The 27120-nt window shown below is 48.8% G+C and overlaps 1 protein-coding gene across 4 annotated transcripts in view; it reads right to left on the bottom strand.

Moving 5' to 3' along the window:
- The window catches only part of LOC119394187 (R3H domain-containing protein 2), a 114873-nt gene that overhangs the window by 35338 nt on the left and 52415 nt on the right, over positions 1–27120 (bottom strand). For all 4 annotated transcript variants that reach the window (XM_037661455.2, XM_037661456.2, XM_037661458.2 and 1 more), the window contains 5 exons: positions 24145–24274; positions 14226–14503; positions 11584–11844; positions 7241–7331; positions 6066–6405 (listed from right to left, as the gene is read on the bottom strand). In XM_037661455.2, coding sequence (XP_037517383.1) covers positions 6066–6405; positions 7241–7331; positions 11584–11844; positions 14226–14503; positions 24145–24274 — 1100 coding nt within the window. The remainder of the gene's footprint in view (positions 1–6065; positions 6406–7240; positions 7332–11583; positions 11845–14225; positions 14504–24144; positions 24275–27120) is intronic.

Below are 27120 nucleotides of genomic sequence, written 5' to 3'. Positions count from 1 at the left end.
TAAGTTGCTGGCTAACACGGCTGAACTGCAGCTACCCGATTTGAACAGGGAGTTTGTGATTCAAACAGACGCAAGCGACCTGGGCTTAGGAGCAATTTTGCTTCAGGAGCATGGAGGTGCCCTCCGACCGATTGCGTTCGCGAGCCGTTCGTTGACGCCGGCGGAGAGGAACTACTCGGTAACAGAGAAAGAGTGTCTCGCGATAGTTTTCGCTCTCCGTAAGTTTGACTATTACATCGACGGAGTGGCGTTTGTTATTGAGACGGACCACATGGCGCTCACTTGGTTGAGGCGCTTGAACGAACCAAGCGGCCGCCTGGCTCGTTGGGCATTGCTTCTGCAGCGTTACGACTTCACCGTACGCTACCGCAAGGGCAAGAACAATGCCGCGGCCGACGCGCTATCGCGTGCTCCAGTCCGTCACGAGACTGACCCGGAACGGACTGTGAGCGAGACACTCGAAGTAGCGCTAACGGAAACAGTAGAACAAACGTCAGTTCAAGGCACAAGCGTGAACCACGTAGAGGCTGTTGTTAGCGCGGGGATTGTTTTCAGCAGAAGGGAGCTGTTAGAAGCTCAGCAGAAAGATCCGTTTTGTCGAAAGGTGTTCGATGGGCTCCGGGAGCCGGGTGGCGAGGCCACCGCGCACACGAGGGCAGCTGGTATTGCTGTCGGTGCGGAGCGCTCGGCAACAGCTGGTAATGCTGTGAGCGCGCTGGATTCTTATCTGCTGGATTCTGATGGCGTCCTGCTGAGGTACATCCCATCCGACGATGACACAAGTGAGTCATTCAAGGTCGTGATACCGCGCAAGTTGAGAGGAGCACTGCTTCGCTACTTTCATGACTCGTGCATTGCTGGGCATGCGAGCGGCCCTAAGACTTATGCTAAGTTGTGTCGCCTCGCTACCTGGCCAGGCATGAAGCGGGATGTGATTCGTTACGCCCGTTCATGCCACGTGTGCCAAAGCGTCAAGCCCCGAGGCGGACGACCGCCCGGCCTCATGCAGCCGATCAACAGCCAGACTCCCTGGCAAATCGCGGCATGTGACGTAATGGGACCGTACCCCACAACTCCTAGCAGAAACAAATTCTTGCTGGTGATCACGGATCACTTCACTAAGTGGGTAGAACTTTTCCCCCTTAGAAAGCTGACGGCTCGTGTGATCTTGGATAAGTTGATGGAGGTTTTCACCAGGTTTGGTTTCCCTGAGCAGTTGATAACAGACAACGCGTCTTATTTTGCTGCGAAGGTGTTTGTTGACACGTGCGCCGCGCTTGGCATTAAGGGGGGACGTGGCTTTCGATACCAACTTTCTTATTTCTTCATGGATTTTGATGAAAATTGGCACACTTATTTGAAATGTTGTTTTAAGGCTACTGTAGAAATTTCATGAATATATCTTTACAACTTTTTGATTTACAATATATTTCACCTTCTGCTCTTGTTCCGAGTCTGACTCGCTTAAAAAATGCGATAGGAAACTCGTTCAAAGTGCTATGCATTCTAAGATGTCTGATTGCGGGCGTGACATTCTTAGATTTTTTTTATTTGCAACAAAATTTTTTTTAGTTTTCCTTTTTCATGAGGTGACTGCGCAACAGGCATCGAGGCTTTGTGCAACTCGTCAAATAGCTAATTATCAAAACGCCATACTGAAAAAGCAAGAATGTCACGCCCTGAACTGTGCTTCAAGGAATATAGAACAAAAAACGGAACTGAAATAGACCCAGCGGTCAGTGAGAAATCAGCGGAACAAGCGAAGCAGGAAGCAAGAAAAGTCGTTTTGAGAAAACGGCTTTTAAAGTTGTACCAACGATATTACTTCATCAAAAGGCACTGGGGTCGTAATCTTTTGAGTCCTTCGTAATGTGCACTTTCTTGAGTGCCCTGTCTTTAGTTTGAGGTGCCTTGCTTCTCTAAAACACAAGAAGATTGCGATCTTTAAGGTGTTTTATAAGGTTGGACCTCCTGCACATGTGGCCTTTCATCGGTTGTGCCTTTGTTTTCTTTCTTTTTTCTTAAAATCCTTTTCTGATATACAAAGAACATGTAGCATGAATTTTAAACGAAGTTATGAAGTGGTGTAATAGACATGACAAAAAACAAGATATTGTAATTCAAGTAGGTCATGTACTATGATGATTTGCCAGCTTTCTTGTATTCATGCTCTCATTAACATAATTAACAGTCTTGATTGCAATTGATCATTGAATCATTTTTATAGGATACTAAAAGCGGCTCTCATCATGGCAACCTATCACTTCGTCCTAAATAACAGGCAGTTATGGCCAAGACATTGGTGGAATAGGAACTCCTTAGCAGTTTATTCAAGACGCGAACTGGGCAGATATGAATTCATCTCCCTGTTTCACTCGTCAAGCTAATTTGTAAACCTCGCCTGCGATGCGCTTCATCATTCACCCGGTCGCGGACACGGTTTTCTGCAAGGCTTTTATTTTTTTCAGATGATTCATGAGCGCTTACGGCGATACCACGCACGGCTCCAAGCGCGCCTAAATTGCATCAACAGTGCTTTATTTCACCTCTAAGTGCTCGGCCGCATAGTCCGGGAAGACAGCACGCGATGTGCTGGGTGGCGGCATTCGGTGACGATGCGCAATATGCCTAGGTGCGGCGACGAAAAATAGGCGCGCAACGTGTTTGGCCTCGCATTGCGGGACGCCGACGCGCGCCCGCTGCGCGACGAGCTTGGCCGTGGGGTCCGCTGCCGATGCGTAAAATGACCATCCGCTGTACCGAGAAGCCGGCGGGGGAAGCGCTTCGTTCCTTGCGAAGAAGCACACTGCCGCGAGTCCGCTAACGCGTTGCTCTTGCCCGCAAAGTTCGAGGTTCGTCTCGCGTGCCGACGCCGTGAGCGGAGTTAGGCCTAGTGACGACTCCGAGCAGTAGAAGCGCCGGCCGCGGTGCCCGATGTTTCAAAGTACTTAATGCGTAGTCGCGAGTACAAAGAGTCGTCCTGCGATCATCTTCGTCACGACATCCGAAGTGCGCATAAGCAGAACCTCCAACCACGGATCCGACGAGTCAACGCTAGAGAGTCGGTCCGAGACGCGCGTTTGCGATGTTCGCTACGAGTGCGGCGCGCCATCGTAATCCCACCGAGCTTCCGCTAGTAGCTCCAAACTAAAACGTAGTTCTTGTTCAAAGTTATCGTCGAGCCGTGAACACAGAGCGATTGCGAACACGCAACGAAGTAGCGCGACTTCCGACAGCCGTGAGCTCGAGACACACGAGCTGCAGACGACGATGTCCCGGAGCGAGCATCGGACCAATGGCGAGGCGCGCTGGGGCAACATGGCGGACGCGGCCAATCGGAGGGCTCGAAACGACCTTCGAACATTTGCTTTTTGTGCGCTTGTTTTCGAAGGGAGGAGCCAGCTGCGGCGGGGAATTTGAAGACGGAGAAATGCGCTTTCCGATGAGCCCAAGATATCGGCGCCCGGTGGCGTCGTTGCGAAGCTATGATTTTTTGAAAATCAGTGTTTTTTTGCGATTTCCCCAATAATTTTCGCCACCTCGGCAGGCGCAACAATTTTTTTATAGCACTTCTACGCGGTTTTCGGTGAAGATATTTTGGAATCGGATATAAAAAGGGCTACAGAAACTGAAAATGTGATTTTCAAAAAATCGATTTTTTTGCCATTTTTCGCGATACGAAAGCCGCGTCCCCCCTTAAGCACAAGAAAACAACCACCTACCATGCTCAGTCGAACCCCACGGAACGAGTTAATCGCAACATCAAGCACATGCTTGTCGCGTTCTCTGAAAGGCACAAGGACTGGGATACCTACCTTCCAGAGATCGGGTTTGCGTTGCGATCGACTGTGAACCGCTCGACTGGGTATGCGCCTTCTTTTCTAAACCTGGGAAGAGAACTGCCGAATCCGATGGAGACTGTACTCGCGGATCGCAGTGGAGTGCCAGTGGCGTCATCAGCACGAGCTGAATACGCAGCGCAGTTGCGCGAGAAGCTAGCGGAAGTTTTACGTAAAGCACGCAGTAATCTCGGCACTGCTAGGGCACAACAGAAGGCGCAGTACGACCGCTCGCATCGGAACGTACACTACGAAGTGGGCGATCTGGTGCTGCGACGCCATCATGTTCTTAGCGACGCTAGCAAACAGTTTGCAGCCTCGCTGGCACCGAAATGGTCCGGGCCATACCGAGTGCGAGAGAAGGTTTCCTCGCTGGTTTATCGGCTCGCGAACATGAAAGGCAAACCGAGCGGCGGACCAGTGCACGTATGCGACTTGAAACGTTACGTGTCACGGGAGGAGCATGGGGACGACTATCAGTCCCCCTCCGAGCCACGGCCGGCGGCTGGGAACGCTCGAAACCGAGTGAAAAGCCCTGAGCCGCGGTACTTCTTGCGAAACAGGCGGAGACAACTCTGCATGTTGGATAAGCAAAAGGGAAATAGGTGCCGCCGGGACGGCTTGGAGAGGAGACCGCCTCCTCACGGCGAGCCCACACCCACATTACGTCGTCGTTGTCGCAGCCCCACCACCACCGGCAAGCATCGGCATGGACGCCTGACTGGAGGTCGACTGGTACATCCCACCGCCACTTCCACGCTACCCCCGTCGCCCCACCACCCGGCCTCCACACAAGAGGCCCGAAGACCAATGCCAATCCAACTGGGAGAGCCAGCTGCCTCGGGGCCGCAGCCACCGGGATGTGCCAGGGTTGTGTGGACACCCCGATGGCCTATGTTCCCTCAAGGCCACGGCGCAGCACGCTGAAAACCCCGAGCCCCACCAGACCGGAGGAGCCCGAACCATGCTGGAGAGGCCGCCTGGAATGAAACGCTTCGCTGACTCGCTCCTCTCAATCACCACCAACGACCAGAGAGGCGAGGCCCAAGGAGACGCGGTCCGGACCACGGGGCTGCAGGAGCAGGCCAGACCTTCCGCAGCAGTGACGGCGGAGGCGACGACTGGGGAAGCCATGACGCAAGGTGGCACGGCAGCGAAGACCGCAACGAGGCCGGTGGTGGCTACTTCGGAGGCAGCGGCGACGCCAGTGGGGGCACCGGCGACACCCACGGCAGACGGCCGACCGCAGGAGGGCACGGACCTGGACCGATCCGTCCTAGCCTTTCTCGATGAGGAATAACAAAATATTACCTCATGGTGCAGTCTCTGTCGTCCGAGGGCTTTCCTAAGGGGAGGAGGATGTGGGAGAGCACGCGCGCCCATTTCCTTTCCTTAAGGCTGGCGCGATCGCGAACTGACGGTGGTAGCCGGACCACTAGGAGAGGAGCACCGTCGCCCTTTCCTGCCGGACAACCCCTTCTTCCCCGTCACTCCGCGCGCCAATCCTCGCTTCCCGGCTCGCGGAAAAGGGAACTCGCCCTGCGAGGGAAACAACCCTCGTGGCGGGGAGGGAGACGGGAGGTGAATAAAACAACCGGGCAGACGAGCAGACGCTCTCTCGTGCCCTGCTGACCTGAGAAGTAACACCTCACCGCCCCGAGTTCCGCGAGCCGAACATCGACCGAAGGTGTAAGCCATACCCTTTGTTTTTCTACGAGAGCGGACTATCCCTCTACGCGACATTTACGCGTTATTGCTAACGTAGCAATAAAGTGTTGTTTGTTGTGCTAGCCTGTTGCCTTATTCGCCCGAACCCGTCGTAGCTGCGATGACGCGCGCTACGGGAAGGGGACGTTGACACGGTACGACTATTTGCGGCTGGGACCGGAGCTAGGCTTCTGCACCAGCCGTGCGTAGAGCGGACCCCCTCAAGGTTTAACTGCAACTCGAGTGCGGTCATCACTTCGTTAAGATGAGTTTAAACTGTACGCACCAATAAGGTTCTCGAAACCTGTGAAATCGTTTTTTACAGCTCAGCTATAGAAGCCTCTACTTACTAATACTTGGGGGGAGACTTGGGTTTTTGCCACAAGCATCGGTGTGCATATGGAGGTCAAATTGCACTCTGGTGCCCAGCAGCATAGTGAAACCCCCCTTTCTTTAGTTATATGCTAGAATGTAGGCACCTACACTTGCAAGGACACAAAACGGAAAGAATAGCCATACCTGGCAGGTGGGGGTGGCTGCTGGTGAGGTGGCCCAGCCGGTGGGCTGGTGGCCACAAGGTACATGGGCACCAGTTGCTGGTGCTGAGACTGAGGGGGGGCGGCAGATTGTGGCGGCGCATGGTGGTGGTGGTGCTGGTGGTAGGGCTCCCCCTGCCCCGTCAGGGGAGCCGCAAAGGTTCCCAGAAAGGCCGTGGGGGGAGGGGGCCCCGCTTCAGCAGCACCATTGCTCAGGCCAGCCATGGGGGGCGCGTAGTAGCCCCACACCGGATAGGATCCGCCCCCGACCGGGCTGCCAGCAATCAGCGCACCCGTTTGGGGACCTGCCGTTGCCAGACCTACTGCGAGTGGAAAAGAGAAAATTACAGGAAAAAAATTCTCATTCACCCATTTGCAGCATGAAGCTACTATACAAGAAGTCCACATGAATTTCACAGAATACTTCCTTGTTGAAGGTGGAGTTAGGCTGAATAGAACGCACGCTCACCATCTAAAGAAACACAAAACAACAGAATTCTGCGTTGTGTTTCTTTAATTGGCGGGTGCAAGTTTTCTTCAGCCACATTCTTTCCTCCCCAGACAAGTTTTTGTTAAACCATTGACTAAGGTGGAGGAAGGTTTGACGAAGTTTCCTCCAGCTGGTGGGCTTTCGTAGAACTAGTTCGAGGACTTAAGATAAGTTCTTATGTTTTATACTCCAAAACCACACATATCATGGGTTAAATTTAACCACCTGGGCCCCTTCAATATGCACCCAATGCATGGTACACTCGAGCTTTTCCATTCTGACCCCATAAGAATGGGTATCCCCGAACGAGAACTGACGCTGCCACCTTTCACACCTTCGGCACCTGCAGCAGGTGTGGAAAGAGAACCCACCAGTGCGAATCAAAATTAAACGGACTGTGATAAGTAAGCACAAGCCAATCTTATCAAATCACTACCTGAAAGCCCTCATAAAAACATCCATTTCTGTTACCTGCCATGCAAACTTTGCGGCATTTGCTACTGGATAGGTGACAATGAGGACAGGTCACGTATCATCATTTGCACCTTCAGTTCTGATGGCCCCGACAACTTCAGTTAATCTCACCAGGGGAACAGCGTACTACAATTCAGTAAATGCACTGATGACTATGGCATCGAACATTTGACATGAAGTGTATTCGTACTCACACTGTGGATTTGCATGAGCTTCAGGCACAGAGGAAACGTAGTTGCGCCCGCACGTTGTCATGGGCGCTGGCTGTACATAATAAATGGGACCCTGGACAGAAGAGAAAGGAAGCATACATGACAAAACTGCCTCATTGAAGTGCTTACTCGGGCAATCCAATTATAAATTCAATTGCACGGTTTCACGTCTCAAAACTGCATGGTAGGCTTGAGAGAAGCCATGGTGGAGGGCTTCTATGCACAGTGCTATTTTCCATAAGACTGAATGCTTCAAGTTTTTCTACAGAAAACAGAATCACTGGCTGGCAGTAAGGATTGTGAAATTAAAGGTGCTGCATGAGATCATAAATAGGACTTCACTGTTCGCATTTTTTTCAGTGTTTATAGCCGCTGACCGTTTATTCGGACTCAGAGGGAACCGTAGGAAAGTCCGAATAATCTATGTCCAAAAAAAAGGGATAAATAAAGCCCCTTTATAGGCCCAGTGGCCAGAAGAACTTGTCAATGCACGTCTGCACACACGCACATTTAAGTGCGACTAAGGTGGCCTGTATTTCAGCCAGTGTTTGGCCATCGCTGTAGGTCGGCTATAGCACTGTTATGGTCGCGTTAAATCCACATTAGATGGCTGTGGTAAGGGTGGCTCGTCATCATCGGGGTCACTGTCCACCTGCGCTGGTTCAAGGACCCGACGGATGATCTCATCATCGCCCAACTTAGCGAACACTCCCGAGCAACTTCGGATTAAGGTCGGTTGCTTCTACCTGGCGAATAATCGCTGCTTTTTTCGCCATCGCTAGTGTCTTGTAGTTGCCGTGTTTTTTCGTTAGTCCTGACAGCGCAGAAGGAATGGGTGGCCAGGGTGGCGTCGGAGCCATTTCAGCAGGTCAGGCCTCGCACGCCAAGCAACAAACGAGAGAGCAAGGCACAAAGCGCGAGACGCAAATAAGGCCTAGCCGCAGAAGCAACTGACAATGTATACACAATGCAAACCCTCAAACGCCAACAGAGAACGACGTTGGGCTAGTTGGTGTTGCAGTGCTTGTGTAATCGCTCTTTGTCCAGGTCGTAAGCGCTGTCGTTCACTTCAGACATCAAACCATCAAATGCCACACCGAGCCGACTACGAGCGCGGCTTGGCTTGGCTTGGTCAACGGTTTGGCTGTGGTAGCCGTTCAATGAATACTTGACTGGATAAAGCCAAAAGGCAACCATTACGTGTAGCCAATAAACATGGCTCTTGACATCGGCAATCGTAGATTCTACATGGATTTTGACCTTGGCACGCCCTCCAGCCATAGCCAGTGCAACCTTTCAGTGCTGGCAACCTAGCAAAAATATTGTGAACATCGCTGACAGGTTGTCACACCGTTCGACGTTGCACTCTATCAGCCAGCCGAAGTCCAAAAAATCGAACAGCGCACTGTGGGCGTCAGAATTTTCGGTCGCGAGTTTACATTACTTCAATGGAACGTGTGGCAGTGCTGTGAAGATGTCCGAATAAATGACCACGTCCAAATTTTCAGCATCCGAATAAACGGTCGGCAACTGCATTACCATAAACCATTACAGTGGAACCCCAATTAGATGATTTTGAGGGGACCACACAAAACTATCGTATAATCCGGGCGTCGTATGATAAAAAAACTAAGAACATAGGCAATGACGCTTAGGCTTGCCTAAAAAACGGCTACAGATTGCCTGAATAAGCCCATGGCATGACACTGAACTTCTCCAAGGAATATAGATTAAGTGATTTTTGAAAATGACAGCTAAGCATTTAATTCAAGGACGTGTGAGTGAATCTTTATTCTCTATGTAAAAAAACATCTACTCCAATGCACATCTTTTCTAAATCGAGTCCAAAAATTGCCTGCGCGTAAAAACAAAACCGAAACTGCGTTGGCAACAGCCTCCCATTAGAAGAGTCAGATACAGTGTCAGCGCCATCACACAATGGCGACAGAGCACTTTTTATGCTTTCATGCGTGACTGAGCTGTACGCGTCACATTTATTTCTCTGAGAAGTGCAATTGGTGATGTGCCGCTGTTATTACGAACGCTCACGTCAAGGGAAAGTTATTTTGCAAGGTGAAGTACTGCGTCGAGTACAGCAAACAAAGGGAGGTCTTCAGCTGTATGTCGACCAGGAACGTTTCCCATGGCCGGAAAACATGAAAATATTCGGAACTCAAAAATGAACTTGCCAACTAGCTGAAGCTACACCGTGTGGATAGAGCTTGTCTAAGTAACGGCCCTGGATACGCACGCTATCGAGGCGTATCCAGCAGCGATTTTAAAGCCAGGAAAAGTGGCTCACAGAAACACATGAACTGCCAGGAGAATAAATTTTCCATTCCAAGAAGGCATACTGTGCCTGTACCGTAGACTCCCGTTAAGACGAACTCGAAGGGACTGCGGTCATCTGTTCGTCTTATCAGGAGTTCGGCTTATCAGAAGTGCCCCCAAAAAGAGAGATGCTAACATGCCAAGTGCATCAAAATATGTTACCGAAAACGCTTAATGGAGTAGACTTACAATGGGGGCAAAAAGACAAGAAAAAGCATTTATTTGGCTCATCTAGATAAAAACTATGCCTTTAAGCAGAGTATTTACATGAATCATACGAGCACCCAATTTCGCAGGTTCAAAAATAAAAAGCTCATGAAGATATTTGCTACCATATTTTAATGATAAAACTGTATTGCTTGTTTGGGAGGGATGGCAATACTGAACGTTCGTAGGACAATATACAATGCTGCTCCGCCATCGTCTAGCCGTGGCCTCCGAGATTGGCTCTGACAATGCGCCGTCGCGTTGCCGGAGCCAATCTCAGAGGCCACGGTCTCGCGAACCCATAGAGTTTCCTACACTCACCTAGAGGGAAAAGTGGCGCTGCGAGCTGTTGGACGCATGGGAATGCCGGGATATGTGAGCTTCGAACATTACTCGGATTCGTATCCTTCACGTAGAGCCCAGACGCCTAGAAGCCGCGTCTGGATTCAACGCGTTCTTTGCGTCGCAATGGTTGATTTCTTACTAAAGGAGCACGTAGTGAGCTATTTGTTTTTTATTATTGCATAAAAACGAGTTTTATTTATGATGGGAAACTTCTTCGTCGATGTATAGTATTACGAAGCGTAAAAAGTAACCAACAGCCGCTAAACTTGGCAGGCAGACGACGAAGGCAGCGTTCCCTCTGCCACTGTTCGTCCTCTGTTTCTTTCTTTCGCCGTTTTGTTATGTCGTCAATGTGAGGGGACGTTTATTTTAAAATATAATACGTGTAAATGACATCAGCTTATAAAAGTTTTGTTTTAGAGAAGCTTTATTTGCGCAGTCGTATCCGCTTTTGAGCCGAAGCCTCGCTCAACACCAGCCAACACAAGCCTCGCAGACACATATACCGTCATTCCCAGCGCTCCAACGGCGCCCATTAAGAAATTCGCATAGACGGTGGCGCCAGATTTCCCTCTAGGTATTCTTGTAAGAAACTCTATGCGCGAACCCGCGGTGTGGCGCAAGACGGCAAAGCGCGTGACGACAGTGACGAGTTGACCTCCGAAGATCCGTCGTCACCGTGGTCACAGACAGTTTCCACTAGCGCCTAATCTGGCATCTCCTTGGTAGTGACGACACAAATGTCGGCATTAAAAAAATCTCAAAAGCTGCACGTCGTCAGGGGGCTGCTCCATGAGTGCGCAGTGAAACCACGCACGCGCACACAGCGTCAAAAACGAAGAGCGAACTCCATATACGGCGCAGCCCTACATATGCGGCGCGAACTTGAAGCATAACGACTCCGTGACACGGAGCAAGAATTTTTTTTTTTTTTTAGTGGCGTCACCTGGTGTCACGTTAACGAAGTGCATTTCAGAGACTACTGCAACAACCAAAGAGTGGCGCTGCCAACATGAAAGCCAATTTTCATTCTTTTTCTTTTTTTTTTAAGAGAAAACCGGCGCGGTTAGCGTGGTGGCACCTGCGAGCGGCTAGATGAGGTTTGAGGGGAGGGAGAAGCGGGGGAGGGGGGGGGGCATGCCTGCGCAGAAAGCCAGCTGAGGAGCGCATGCCTCGCCTGCCCGCCTCGTGCACACCTGCATGCACAAACGAGCACTCACTCTCGGCTCGTGCTCGTGCCAGAATGACAAAATTTGGGGGAAAATCCCTAGGTTGTCAGCAGCGAAAATTTGTTATATCAAGGGTGTCTCTCGCTGCCAGTTTGTTACATAGAGGTCACAAATACATGTGCTTCTATGGAGTAACGGCGGGGAATAAAAAAAACTTCATAATATCGAGAAATTCGTTGTATGGAGGTTCATTATAGGCAGGTTTAACTGTACCTGGACAGAGACTGTCGGTGCAGCATGCGCCTGCTGTTGCTGTTGTTGCTGCTGCTGCTGTTGATGTTGCTGCTGTTGTTGCTGTTGCTGCGGGGTGGGCGGTGGATGCCCCGGCAGTGCCAGAAAGCCTGGCTGCAGGGGCGCCTGAACAAGGAAACCCCCCTGGGGGTGTCCCGCCGCACTGGCACCCTCGGCGGAGTCGCCCCCAACCAGGGTGAGCGAACCCAGCTGGCCTGCCACTGCCTCGCACCCTGGTGGCTCCTGCAGCAGCCGTAGCCAGTGCACCAGTTCGCGAGGGAGAGAGGCAGAAGACATGCACCTGCTCATTTTCTTTTTTTTTTCTTTTGCAAGTTTGTTGCCAGCTGACAGTAAGGGACACAGACCTCGTCATGCCGATATGTGGCTCAATGTCTGTGTTCCTGTTATCCGTACTTTGTATAGACAAGAAGTGCGATGGCTTCTTTAAAGGGACACTAAGGCAAATACTAAGTCGACGATGATTGTTGAAATAGCGGTCCAGAACCTCGTAGTGCTATGTTTGTGCCAAGGAAGTGCTTATTTTGAAATAAAATCGCGTTTTAGTGGTCCGCATCATGTTAGCGCACTTCAAATCACCCGCCTGAAAGTGGTCTTTCTCACCTCACTGTTGCCGTGCCCAACGTTGCCCGCCTTTACTGCGCGGTGGCGTGCACCATTTGGGCATCCGGCAACATCACATGCATGCGGCATTTTGTCGAACTTTCTATCAGAGCGACCTTCAAAAGTGTGCAAAACACACGCGGCAGTATGTGATACCGAAACTACCACTGAGATGCGACCGCGTGAGCGAAGCAGGGCGCCGGGCGAAGCGCAGTTTGGCGAAAACTAGAGCTGTGCGAATAGCAAAATTTTGGGTGTGAAGTGAATTCGAATAATAAAGATTAAGTGCGAATCGAATCGAATATTTTTCGAATAATTTTCTAATATTTCTCAAACATTTTTCGAATACTTCAAAGTGAACTTACAGAAAAAAGTTGCAGAGAATCCCTAAGTATGTTCTTATGAGATAGCAACATGAAAGTGTTTCTTTGCACTAGGTTGTTAGGTGGCTAGGTGGTGTTTCATAGTTGTCTTGTCAAGAATGAGGCAATGTAGAGGCCGAATCGTATTTATGTACATGATTTGGTGCAACCCAAGTGTTGCCGACAACATTTTAACGTGATAGGCAAAGATGCCATTTCCTCAACCTTTCCTCCTCTTTCAACTTCTGTGGAAGCCCAACTGATGTGGCAGACAAGGGTGTGCTCCCTTCAAGTCCGGAGTTCCAAACCTGCCTTGTAGACGTTGATATATAAGAACATCTGAAATTTTGGATGCTAAAAAGCTTCGGTGTCCGATTTTTCGTACTTCCTGCCCAAATTTCAGGTCCAAAACAGCATTAATTGAGCCCCCACCTCTGCCACATCTTTCATCTCCATGTTGGAACCAGCGTTTTCTTGAGTTAATACATTTGCGACCGTAGCGGAGCTTGAAAGGCAGCTTTGCCACAATACGGGGGTGTGATCAGGTGAAGCATATTGAAAATCTAGGGACCACTTCCAATCGGACGTTGACTGTCTCTTGGCCAAGTTCGACCGTAACGGAGCTTGAAAGGTAACTTTGCCGCAATACGAGAGTGTAACGAGGTGAAGCATATTGAAAATTTGTACGGGTCATTTTCAATCGGACATTGTCTCTTGGCTAAGTTCGACCGTAACGGAGCTTGAAAGACAGCTTTGCCGCAATACGGGAGTGTAATGAGGTGAAGCATATTGAAAATCTGTAGGGGTCACTTTCAATCTGACGTTGACTGTATTTGTTTTTGGGAAGTTCGAATTGTTCGAATAGTAAAATTACAGTGCGAATCGAATCGAATAGCAAACACTATACGAAAAATATTCGAAATTTCGAATATTCGCACACCCCTAGCGAAAACGGAACCTTTGAACCATGCGCGCCGTTCCCCATGGCAACGCGAAAGAGGTTCTTTTTTCCATGTATCAAACAGAAACGAACAAGCAGCATTTTATTACGTCTCCTGATGCACAGAAGGTTCTTTTTTTTATTGCAGCTAGTTTGATTACAAGTGATTAATTGTAGTCGGACTCTCTCACGTCATCGGGGTCATTTCCAAAATGTCCCGCTCGTGGCGTTCATCGTGTCATACATTTAGCTTAACTTCTCGGTAAGAAGGGCACGGCTGTTGATAATATTGCCGTTTTAGACATCATACATTGAGCTTTCACTCTGGCATAAATTGTTATTTGCCTTTAGTGTCCCAAATTAAGTGCTAATGGGGGGAAAACAAAAGTGGACTGCATTCATTTTGACCACTCGCAGAACCCTAAACATTTTCTTTCACGGGACCCACGTGGCAGAGCATCAGGCGTGTTATCCAAAGGTTGCAGGTTCGGTCCCTGCCACCAGCAAGTCGTTCTCTTTGTCCACTTTACTTTCTTCACATTGATGTCATAATTGCTACAACACAGTTAAAACTGTACAATTAACGCCCCCTATACCTTTCTTTGCTTCATTATCTTTCATTAAAGTTGTATCAAAAGCTTTTCACTTTGGTGTCACAAAGCCTTGTCCCGAAGAGCAAGCAAACAGAATGGACCATCTACCTGAGTATCCAAGAGGCCAGGCTTGCGAGCTTCCAGACTGGTCGGTGGTTGTACGCAAGGCAAGTACACCAGCTGCTGCGGTGGCTGCTGTTGGTGCGGATGGTGATGGTGGTGTTGGTGATGGTGATGGTGGGGATGGGTGGGGACGGGCCCCCGTGGGGGAGCCAGGGGGCTCAGCAACAGGCCGCCACCGCCCAAGGGGCCAGGCCCACCTCGAGGCCGCACTCCTTGGACCAGCCCACCTGCCATGTCTGGCGATACCAGCGGCACACCAGCAACTGCAGCAGAGATATATATCGTTTAAAGCTCTTTTACAGCGGAGCTGTTAAGCTTTTCCTAATGTTGGTTCGTGTCACCAGAAAACTATCATCATCAGGAATGGGTACAAGGCACAGACGGCGGGCATTCCAATGAGGCTAGTGAAGCCAAGCTCAGGAAAATGCTAATAACTACCGACAGAGTCGAGCCTAATTAACCTCAAGTAATTCTAATTGGTGCTAATTAAGACCATAGGTTGGCAAAAATATTGAAACCCACTCATACTCACTCAAGAAATATATTTTGCTCTGAGAGCTCACTCGAACTCAGACTCACCGAACTTTTACTCAACGGGACTCACTCGTACTGAGACTCACTATAATTTTTCTCAACCGGATTCACTCGGACTCGAACTCACCAACATATTGCTCAGCCGGACTCACTCAGACTCAGACTCACAGCTTGACCTGAGTCTGTGTGAGCCTGAATGAGTCGACTCACGAGTCCACTGGTGTAAAATTAGCTTTTCCGATCATAGTGTAAATGCTCTTTAACGCGAATATCTCACATAATCGGTGCTCTATGATACACCTTTTGATCTTACACCTTCAAATCAGTGGTCACAATCCAGTAAGAACATTTTTATGAAATATGCGACTCACACAAGATATTTCTATCAAGAACGTCCCGTGAAAGAGTTAGCGGGGGAGGTCATGGCACCCCTCCCCCCAACTCACGCCTCTTATCAATAAACATTTTGATGGAGCATAAACGCTAGTGCGTTGAGGCATGTGTGAATAGATTTGAGTATAAACATAAGCCGATATAAGGCTGGTAGTAATGCCAATAGGTGAGTAGATAGGGCCATTGGTTGGTAATAAAAGGTGTAGCTCCAGGGTGTCTACCGAGTTGACATTTCTAAATTCCCCGAGTTTTCCAGGTTTTCCCTGAGTGTTTTTGCTGAAATTCCCTGAGTGAAACAGAACTTTGCTTTATGTCAAGATGGGTAGAGACCATATCGCTCGGTGATGTCACTCTCTAATACGCATTTTAGAAAATGAAAACGACTTAATCGCATTTGAATAGTACATAGAACAGATAAACCTCAATATAGCCAAGTTGGTAAAAGCGGCAACTCACTTCGTTATATCGAAACTTCGTTAAACTGAAATTCGACCTTTCATGCAAAGCATAGTTACTGAAGGATTAATCTTAAACTGAAAAGGCCACAAGAATGCTCGACTAATATGGCAACATGAAAAAACTTTTTTCTTTATTTTTTGCGTGAAAAAAAAATCAATTTTGTTGAGCCTGAGATGCCGCAATCACAGTTAGATGCCTTGCCAGAGTGTCACATGTAAAGACGAAACAAATGTGGGTTTAATGCACTGTGGAATTGCGCTTGTTCTGCTGCTGCGGGTTGTTGTCAAATCCTCGCGCGTTGCCCAGAGCAATGCAACGCCTTTGCTATCATGTTGCCCAACCGAACTATTTGCTCTCCACGAACGTACAACATCGAAAACCATCCCACGTTAGAAAAAAAGAGTCAGTTTCACCGCGAGAGCAAAATAGTAAATCCGATAGCAACAAAGAGGAATTTTATATGAATATAGGCTAGCAGTTCGCTCCTTCAGGAAACGCAGCCGCTGCACTAAGAGAAGTGCCCTATCTATGATCTATGGCTCAGGGGCGGATTCAGGTACATAATGGGAGGGGGGGGTACAAAGGCTGAAGCCCCCGCTCAGCAGTGCATTTTGGTGGGTCACGCATATTTACAACAGCCCAGAGGGGATTATGGCGGTGCCTAAGAAGCCTTCGTTGTAAATGTGCATAGGGAAGCAGGAAAGGGTAGAGCGATGAGAGAGGTAGAGAGCAGGGACAAGATTCTCTTTACCCCTTTTGGACAGTGGCAGGCAAAGCAACCTGACAAAGGGGGCAAACTCGACAAGCAAGCCTGACAAAGGAGGTGAACGACAGGCACTGAAGGGAGGGGGCGGGGGCTGGCTTGGGGGGGGGGGTGGCGGTCGCCGCTACTCCCCCCCCCCCCCCCCGGGATCTGCCACTGCTATGACTTCAACGGAAGTTCTGCAATTAGAGCACAACACCTACAAAAGTATGAGCCGTATGCTGATCCCCACTAAAGATACCGCGGCGCACGCGACCACGCCCGCTGGTACAAAGTACGCACTTCCTGTCGGACTCGCGCAGCCAGCCTCCCCCCCCCTTCCCAACGCGCCGGCTCCTATCCATGTGCCCATCGCGCGAATGAGACAGTCGGCTCGTTTCATCTCTGCTTAAGCCCCGTTCGTCGGCAGCGCTCGCGCACTTTCACTCGCACATGGAGCATGCGACGCGTGGGGTGATGTAATCGCGATTTGGACTTGATAGGGAAGATCATGGCGAAGGCAAAAAATTCGCGTCGGAGTGTCTATATAATTGCTATCGCAAAAGAAAAAAAGCAATATAGCTGCGGGCTAAGATCGCATGAAAGCACGGCAACAGCGTGAATTACGGCACATCCGATTACGGTGGAAACGTTACTGTTTTCCGACATCGCGCGCCGAATTGAGCATGTGGGACCCGTGCCGGTGTCGCGAATTTCGGTCGCCGCTATGCCATGGCTCTAAAAAGTATTGTAATTCGGCTTTGTAGCAAACACCCACGTGGTGTGGCCGGTAATTGCCAGCTGCAGCCCCAAAAAATTTCAGTCGACTGCCTAAAACTTGTTTCAGCAGTGCCCTCATCGGGAAAAAAGAAATAAAAAAGCTTTCACTTGCTGTGAATGGGCCCGTTAGTTACGCTAGCTCTCGCCTGGAAATTTATTATATTCTTCACGGAGTCCTAAATAGCATCTTTGAAGCTCGGGATCACAGCGAGTGAGCCAGGGGCCTAGCCAGAAATTTTTTTCGGGGGGGGGGGGGTTCAACCATACTTTATGTATGTTTGTGCGTGTGTTTGTATGTGCGCGTGTATATATAGGCAAGCAAAATCGAAAAATTTCGGGGGGGGGTTCAACCCCCCCCCCTGGCTACGCCCCTGGAGTGAGCTCTCCGATAACAGCCAACAAGCGTCTTTTTTCTCACCGATCGGGATGGCTTGCCAGATACGAGCCTTGTCGAAGACATCCGCTTCCTGCGCGATCGCGATCGCTTGCAAGATAACTCAAGCTCGTTACATCTATTGCTACCGCTTCTACGACTAATCATGCTTGTTACTTGACACGCGGCGATAACAAAAACACCATATTGGGCGCTAACGCACAGCACGCGCAAGAAAGATTACAGAACTACACCGCGTACTACCAGAACATCCTGACAACATTGCGCGATACGATGTGTCGTGGTTCGCGGTTCCCGCATGCCACGCATTAGCCGGATTCTCTCCCACTTCACCGCTCCGAAGGCGATGACAGCATCAAGGTGCGCCACTTCCCCGCAGCCGCAGCGGCCGTTTGATTTGAAAAATGCGTTCACAAAATATCGAGCAAGCGCTACCGCGATTTTCGTCGCCTTTCAATAAAGATACTGGATTTTCCCTGATGGGAGCACAATTTCCCTGAGTTTTCCCTGAGAATTTCCAGACTACCCAAAATCCCTGAGAATTCCCGGTTTTCCCGGTCGGTAGACACCCTGAGCTCACTCATACTCACTCAGTAAATGTATTTTGCGCTTAGGGCTCCCTTGGACCCATACTCACACATATTTACCTCAACCGGACTCACTCGAACTCAGATTCACTAAAATTTTCCTCAACTGGACTCACTCGGACTCAAACTTGCCAACATATTGCTCAGCCAGACTCACTCAGACAGAGACTCACGGCTCGCTCTGAGTCTGAGTGAGTCTGCCGACCTATGATTAAGACTACCGTATATTGCCGATTATAAGTTGACGTTTTTTTCATAAAATGACCTTCTAAAGTTTGGAGGTCAACCTATAATCGGAGTCGACCTATATGCGGAATCGTAAGGTTGACTTATCTGTGGGGCCCGACGAAAGGTCGTCGTCCTCAGGTTCCCTGCTATTCGACGCATCGATAACATCGGCCGCGGAGGCAGCGGAGTCACGGCAACTGCTATTTTTGCGATCTACCACGACGATCACGAAACTATAGCGAAACCACGCGAGGCGAAAGTGGCGAAACTACAGAGCGCATTTAAAAATCGCCGCGCGGCATTAATGCGAACTGCTTGGGAAACACGGTCTTGAAAGCAGCATTTCAAACCTTTGACAGAGGGCGAATGAAAAAAAGAGGAATTTTTCTTGCGATGCGCCCTGCAGTTTTGTTTTCATACAATAGAAACGATTTGTTGACAAACCATCGGCGTTCCACAGAAAAGCTGGCAGCGCCGTGTGGGCTGGCAGCAACACTTCACGGGGAACTAAACCATATGACCAGTCACATGCGCCCACAAATGTCTTCGCGTCTTTTTGCACTCACGCCTGTTCGCCATTTCCGCATTTCGCTTTGCATGCGAGCAGTGGTGTGCGCTATTTGTGACGCTGCCAAACGGACACCAAGATGCCACCGCTACGCCAATAACAGTACAGCGCTACTTTCAAGCGGCAAGCGATCCCCTACGCAGAGTCAGGAAACAACGTTGAAGCAGGGCGCAAGTTCAATGTGTTGGAAAAGTGCGTGAGGGAATGGAGAAAACAAAGGGCCAAGATCTTCGCATGCGCTGCTACACGCCGTTCCTTTCGCGGATCGAATACTGGACGATACCCTGCCGTTGAGGAGGCGGTTCAAGATTGGGTTCACGACCAGAGAAGCAAGAGCTTGAGTGTTTGCTATGATGATATTGAAGCAAAAGCACGTACTGTCGTGAAGGGTATGTGCATCCCGCAAACAGAGTTCAAAATATCCAAGAAATGGGTCACGAACTTTATGAAACGGAACGGCCTGAGCCTAAGACTACGCACAACTGTATGCCAAAGGTGGCCCGAAGCCTACGAAGAAAAACGGTGCGCATTTCTTCGCTACGTAAGTGACCTGAAGGCACAGCATTCGTTCCTGCTGGGTCAAATCGGCAATGCCGACCAGACCCCTGTATGGTGTGATATGCCTAGCAAGAGGACCATGTCCGGAAAAGGGGAGCAACAGGTTAGCCTGCTGACTATGGGCAACACGCACAACCGTTTCACTGTCATGTTGGGCTGTTCCGACGACGAGCAGCAGCAGTGGCTCACACGATGGCAGTGACCGTGACTTCGCCCTTCTCTCAAGCGACGACGAGTTGTAAGCAATGTTTCACGGGCAAATAAATGTTTCTTTGCATCACTCCCTCTCTGGAAAAACTCATTGGTGAGCTATGGCCGCAACATGAGGCTGCGTTTGGAATAAACTTTTTTTCCCTAGAAGGGGTTGCAAGTTGGGGGGTCGACTTGTAATCGGAGTCGACTTATATCAGCAATCAATATACGGTAAGACTAATCCTAATGAAGCTGTGTGCAATCGAACCAAGCCCAACCGAGATACCTCAGTTTCGTGTGGCCTAATGGTGCTAATTAACCTGTATATGCCCAGTGTCCTACATATAGGACGCTTCTTTGATGCACTCTAACATCGCTATTTCTTTAGCTGATGATTAGCGCCATCTACAGCACATCAAGCAGGCCTCATTGAGGCTTGCTTAATCTGCTGTAGGTGGCACTAGTTATATGCTAAAGAAATGGCGATGTTAGAGTGCATCAAAGGAGCGTCCTATATGTAGGACACTGGGCATATATGGGTTAATGCTAACTAAGCCTAATTAACATTGATCCAAGCTGGGACCGGCTAATAGACCACCAGCTCCGCTGTGACTCAGCCTTGCGCCTCTAGTGCAAGCTGCCCGCATTTTCTTTTCTAGAGACTATGGTTCATCGACCCTTCACTTGAGCAGTTGCTATTTATGAACCGTGACGGCACTCAACCTTTCGAACATTGTATTTCTCCGGCCAAAGTGATAGCTTCCGGCGTACTCAGCCTGGCATGGCTGACGTGTAGCTATAAAAGCCATTATGGAGAGTGGACATTTTGAAGACATCTGTGAGAATTTGCTCGCAAGCATTGTGCAGTCTTCCGGTAGCAGCACATTCTATGCACTGCAAAGGCAGTTTAATTCACTTGTAATCGCGAAGTGGGCATCGCATCATGAAGCGAAAAGGCCGGCGGAGGGGCTATTAGTGCTTTGTAATAAAACGGTGCGTAAAAGAAACGACTTTGTCGATAACTTGCGCATATTCTAAAGGGCGAGTCCATACACAATGAACTACTGATATAACAACCAATCTTTGTGACAAAATTAAAGGGGCCCTGCAACACCTTTCTTAGTTATATTGGAATAGTCTCATTATTGACGTATGACTCTTCACGAGTCACATGCCGCAAAAATTTTTCGAATCCGTCAAGTCTAAGTGGTGTTACCAAATTATAGAGATCACGTTCCGCAGCTTTCTCCCTCAACTCAACGCCGCAAGCGCGCGGAAAGCTAGGCAGCGAATCGAGGGAGCGAGCGCAGAGGAGCGAGGCTCCGCCCAAGAGCGCCGGCGGAGTTTTTTTCTTCATTTTTTTCTCTCTGACGTCTGGACGCAACCACGTGGTCTGTGCCGCCACTTCCGGTCGGCTTGCGTCGTTCTCGTCGAGCGGAGCCGATCGGCACTGTGTATCGCGCGTGCTTGAAAACTGCGCGTCGGTTTGGTAATGTTGGGCATGCACCTCGAACGCCGTAGTGTTTTCATCGCTCTGCCAACCATGGAAGCAAACCTGCGCGCTCGTTTGGAACGAATGACAGCTGAGATCGGTTTCAGCCCATACTCCGATACACCGCCTCGTAAGACGGCACTGACAGACGACCCCGAAGTGCCGCCATTACCGGACGCCAGCATTGTTATCGGAGACACGCTGCGCCCGTGCCTCGGTCGGTCGTGAGAACGTGCCGACGATGCAGTTCTCAGCTGACGAGGCAACACTCGAACGGCTGCCACTCTCAACGGCAACCGGCGATGGTCAAAAGCACAGAAATATTCACGTTTTCGGCACTGCGCATGGCGAAGAAAACGGAACCACGCAACTACGAGCAGACGAGCTGTCGGTGAGACCGGAAGTGCTAATAATAATGTTTGTTCGGTGTTTTTAACGCGATAACAGAATATAAACATACATATTATCTACTTATTGAACTCAAAATTAACAACGAAAGTAATAATGAGGGTGTTATCGTGATTATAACATCAGCCAATGGTGGAACTGCCGACAATCGCGTCATATTTTGCGGACTAATACATCATTTGTCGAGAGAAGAGGGAGCGATTTTCAGCTGACTTTGAGAATTTATTGTAAATTCCAGGCCGTGCGCATCGCTATAATATTTGGCTCGCGTGTTCTCGGGAGCCTCGACTACCGATCGGCAGCGCTTTTTGAGCATGCTCGAAAAGTGTTGCAGGGCCCCTTTAAGGAAGGGACGCGTGATCCCATCGGAAATAGCCAAAAAAATCAATTTTTGGAAAACACTCGTTTTCGAATCGGCAGTCTCTTATTTATGCAGTATCTAAGCGATTACGCTGAAAACACACTCTAAGTGCCTGAAATAAATAATCTTGTAAGCGAGGTCAGTGAAAAAGAAGCCCAAGATCACATTAAAATGGCGCAATTCACGGCGTTGTATCTCGCCTTTCCCGCCACTGGGCGCCGCCATCTTGGCGTCATTTCAAAGCTCGAAGTTCCGCCTTTTCTGCTCGCTTAAATGACCGCATACATAAAGCGCAAAAAAAAAAAAACAGAGGGCGTTTTAATGAACCTTGCGATGTACGCGGCGTTCCTAATGGCACAGCGCGCAACACCACTGAGAGGTGCTTTTCTATTGGCTGTTGCCATGGCGACGGCCGCTCTGCTTACCAGTGGAGTGCTCGTCGGCTAGGCCTTCTATCGCGACCTAGTCTCCACTGCATATCTGTTTATCACTCCGCGCGGCCACAAGCACGCAAATCGCCGCTGTTCGAAAAGTGATGCATGTACGGGAAGCAAAGTACGAGCCTATTTAGTTTAGTACAGAGGAAAACGAGGGACAGTATCACATAGATCGGGCGAGCCAATGATTAGATCGGGGCGTACCAATTGGGTTGTCGACACGTCCTGTCATCTCTTGTCGGGACGGTAATAAAGCGACGGCGATATAAACCATAGCGCTTTTTCATCAAAATGATTACTACTTAGATAACATGCGAGCGCCGCTTTACCGGCTTTACTTTGGAGACGATCTGCCGACGCTTGCTCTCACGCCGCTCCATCCCGACGACTAACGTCCATGTTAAATGATTAAACAAACCCTTATGGTAGCTGCAGTAGTTAACGGTGAAAGCATAATCAGAGAACGAGGTGTGATAGCTGGAAGAGCGTCGCATATTGGACGCAGAACTTGGTCGCCATCCCGCGCCATGTTAAAATGTGATTGAACACCACGGCCGGACTAGATGGAGGGAAACGCAAAGCGCGTCGTGCCTCCCCGGTAGCCCGTCCGCGATTTTTCTCGGGGCGAGCGCGTGAGCAGGAAACGCGGTGTTACAGCCAGGTGAGGCAGGCGCACATAGCAGAACTATTTTTGGTTTTGGAATGGGACGGACGTGTAACGCGTTGCAGGTGCTAATCGCGGAGGCCACAGTAATGACGAATTACTTTACTTTACCGCTCCCAGAGGGCAACACCACCCCGCCGACCGGGAGAGTGGTAGATATAAAAGGCGCGTTTGTAAAGCTTCTAGAGTCTGTGACCGTGGCACAGTGGATAGCGTGCCCGGCATCTGTTGTTGCGGACCGAGCAGTCGTGGGTTCGATGCCTGTTGACGGAAGTTTTAAAGATGATAGTCTTTCTTGGGGAACTTCAACGCAGAAATTTTGGTCTGTCTGTCTGTCTGTCACCCGTTTCAGCCACCCGGCAAAAGTTGAACCACTTGCCCAAGGGCCAGCCATCTTGAACTGGTTTGTAGGTTCATACTTGTGTACATCGTCGATCAAAAAGCAAACATTACGCATGACTGAGGCGCAACATCACTACGTAAGTATTAGGTAGTGTGTTCCTTTAGCAGAAAATACAAAGATACGTAATTCTAAAGACCCTAGTTTCTTAAGCTGCCCTTAAAATGGCGGCTGCGTTGAAAATGCAAGATGGCGACGAACGCCCTCTGCCACGGAAGAAGGAAACCCTCTGTACAAGCTCATGTTTCCTGACGTATGCCAGATGGCGCTGATATCTCACGCAGCGTTCGTCTATCGTCTTTCAGCGGGATTCGCAGCGTAGCACGCAGATACGCGGCCAATTTTTTTTTCTTTGCCATCTGATTGTGTAAATTTTTTCGACATCATTTACGTGACAGAAATACGTCACTGAAGTTTTGGTGGACCCCGGCATAAAACACTTTCGTGTTAAAAAGTTACTAACGATCCCCACGTCCCCCCTTCAGTTTATTATAGATTGGTTCAACTGTACTGCACTGTTGCAAAAGAATTACCCACATATTTATGCTACGCAGCCATGCAGCATACATGCAGAAGGCCGCACCTGCTCTCACAATCTGCACAGGATCTTTGAAGCGCCACTCGGACAGCGAGGCCAACCAATTCTTTTCAGATTCCAACAACACTAGAAAGGAAAAAGTCTTGGCACACAGCCGGTCACCACCTACCAGCCTGAGGGTTGAGCAGCAGGCCCGTTGGAGTCAAGGACGATGCCTCCAGCACCGATGGTCCTGCCAATGGCCACATAGGAGGCAAGGACAGAGCACCTGCTTCCCTAGGTGCAGCACCCCATGGCAGCTGTAAAGAGACCCTGTCTGCTAAAGGGACACTAAAGAGCAAAACGATTTTTCTCGTAATAGCAAACTACTATTTCACGTTACCAAAAACGCCATGCTTTCTGCGAGAAGACGCGTGGTAAGTGAGAAAACGTGCAAAAACAAAATGTGGGTGGCAACGCCACATTGAAGTTTCCGCATCATTCGCCGTGACCTCACGTGCTTTGACGGCGCCTACTAGGGACTACGTAGTTCCTAATCGGTAAAAATGAAGTACATTGTCCTCTGAGGGGGCCATATACTTAACATACCAAGTTTGGGGTAATATTGTTGAACCAATGGCGCCTAAATACAATAAATACGCTTTGAAATCCGTGACGTCACGCGGGGAGATTTCGGCGCGAAATTTAAAGATGAAACTTTGAACTTTATTTTCTCCTCTATTAATAAACGTATGATGGCGAAATTAATGACATTAGAGTTCTCAGAACACAATTTATCGATCTAAACAGATTCATTGTTTCTGTTTAGTGTCCCTTTAAGGCTATCACTGTTAAGGGGAGACACTGGTCCGAAAACTGCTTGTTTTAATTTTTAGTATTTCTAGCTGAAATTTACAATTATACAGCTGAAATTTAGCTGAAAACAAATATGCAATTTCTTTTTGTCTATCGTGCATGGATTTTAAGACCGACTGTCCAATAAACTTCCGTTCTGCTCAGCCTTTTGACAGCTTTCTAACAAAAAACCTTAATAAATTTTATATCACCACATCGTTTATTATAAACACCAGGAAGTGCAAAATAACGTTTATTTTATTTTTAACTGAACCAATTCAAAAGTTACGGCATTAACAAGTACACTCGTAAGAAATCAGGAACTGTTGCTTAATTTTACTGTTAATTAAATAACAGTTATTAATAAAAATAGTGTAATTTCTTGGTTTTCTTGCACTAATCAATGCATAAGCTTTCAAATACCGCAATAATGATGAAAATCTGACCGTTAGATCAAAAGATATTGTGGGCAAGAGCCTACGATGTGATGAAAAATGTAGGTTTGATAAAATGAGAAAAGTTTAGAAACATGGTGAGCACTTATTTTGAACTGGAAGGGGCATGAATTTGTGTTCTTATGGTTCTAGAAGCCACCAGGAACACAGTCATCATTATTTTGCCTGGTATGCTTTCTTTTCACTCTAATTTTGCTGGTGATAAGCTGCATTCTTGCAGCCACAAATATCACTTCGTCCCTAATGTGTGGGCAATTCTGAACTTCTGACGACTGCCTGCCATCACACTGTCATCAGTTAGGCATCTCCACAAAATGGCAACAACGCAACGATGCACTGTTGTCTAGCAGACGAATTAAGCATCCAAGATGCAAGGAAGAATTTACCCCGTGTGATAAAAATGCACCAATGCTGTGCGAGTGCTTTTTATTAAGCATGATGGCTTCGCCTCTGCCAGACAAAAAGCATACTGATGCTAGTAAAAGCTAATAGATGAGTGTGTCTTTCAAATGAGACCAAAATGGCTATGCTATTAAATGGTTCCTGCATGGTGCACTGTTGAATTCGACTTTCTAAGGTGCTTTGGTGAGTAAAAATGGTCATTAAACTGAGTTCAAGACCAAATAACTCAACACAAGTGTGCATTACATGTCTGTAATATTTTAGAAATAGCTTTTCTAGACCTTCTAGATTATGAAAAATATTTCAGAAAACTGTTTTTTTCGAAATTTTTGCACCTCCCAGACCAGTGTCTCCCCTTAAAGGGACACTAAAGGCAAATATTAAGTCGACGTTGATTGTTGAAATAGCGGTCCAGAAACCTCGTAAATAAGCACTTCCTGGCTTTTGTGCCAAGGAAGTGCTTATTTCTAAATAAAATCACGTTTTTAGTGGTCCGCATCGCGTTAGCGCGCTTAAAATCTCTCGCCTGAAAATACGACTCTCATACGTCACTGCTGCCTTGCCCAACGTTGCCCGCTTTTACTGCGCGGCCGCCGACACTAGTAGCAACAGAGCGGAAGTAGCGGGACCCACAGTAGCAACAACGGCCATCGAAGCCATCGAAGCTTGCCGCAATCGCCGCAATGGATGTGGACGGAGAACTTGACAACGAGACATTGGCTCGCGACGCTGGGCTCCAATTCAGCGACTTGAGCCCCGATGAACGCGGTATGCTGCTGAGGGCTCGTAGTGCCGGCGTCGTTGCGTACTACGATAGCAGCCTCGGCAGCGACTCTCCCGAGCCTGAGCCCGAAAGCAGCGAGGAAACCAGCAGTGCGGTGTCGGGCGACGAAGCTCATGCGGCATTTTGTCGAACTTTCTGTCAGAGCGACTTTCACGAGCGCGCAAAACACACGCGGGCAGTACGCGATCCTGAAACTACCACTGAGACGGGCGAGGCGCAGTTCGGCGAAAACGGAACCTTTGAACCACGCGCGCCGTTCCCCATGGCAACGCCAAGGATGTTTTCTTTTTTTCTTGAATCAAGTGGAAACGAACAAACAGTATTTTATTACGTCTTTTGATGCTCGGAAGGTTCTTTTTTTACTGCTGCTAGTTTGATTATTAGTGATTTATTGTAGGCCGACTTCCATACGTCATCGGGATCACTTCGAAAATGTCCCATTCGTGGCGCTCATCATGTGATACATTTAGCTTAATTTCTCGGTAAGTAGGGCACTGCTGTTGATAATATTGCCGTTTTAGAAGTTGTCATACATTGGACTTTCACTCTGACATAAATTGTTATTTGCCTTTAGTGTCCCTTTAATCAGGGTGCTCCAGCTGACCACCCACCCTTCTTGAAGGGGGGCTCTGCAATTTGACTGATTAACATGTTAAAATATTTTTTCTAA

Source organism: Rhipicephalus sanguineus, chromosome 5 (genome assembly GCF_013339695.2).
Source record: "Rhipicephalus sanguineus isolate Rsan-2018 chromosome 5, BIME_Rsan_1.4, whole genome shotgun sequence".
NCBI classification, from domain to species: Eukaryota; Metazoa; Arthropoda; class Arachnida; order Ixodida; family Ixodidae; genus Rhipicephalus; species Rhipicephalus sanguineus.
The sequence above is the reverse complement of the archived record's forward strand: the minus strand, read 5'-3'. Positions and strand labels throughout refer to the sequence as shown.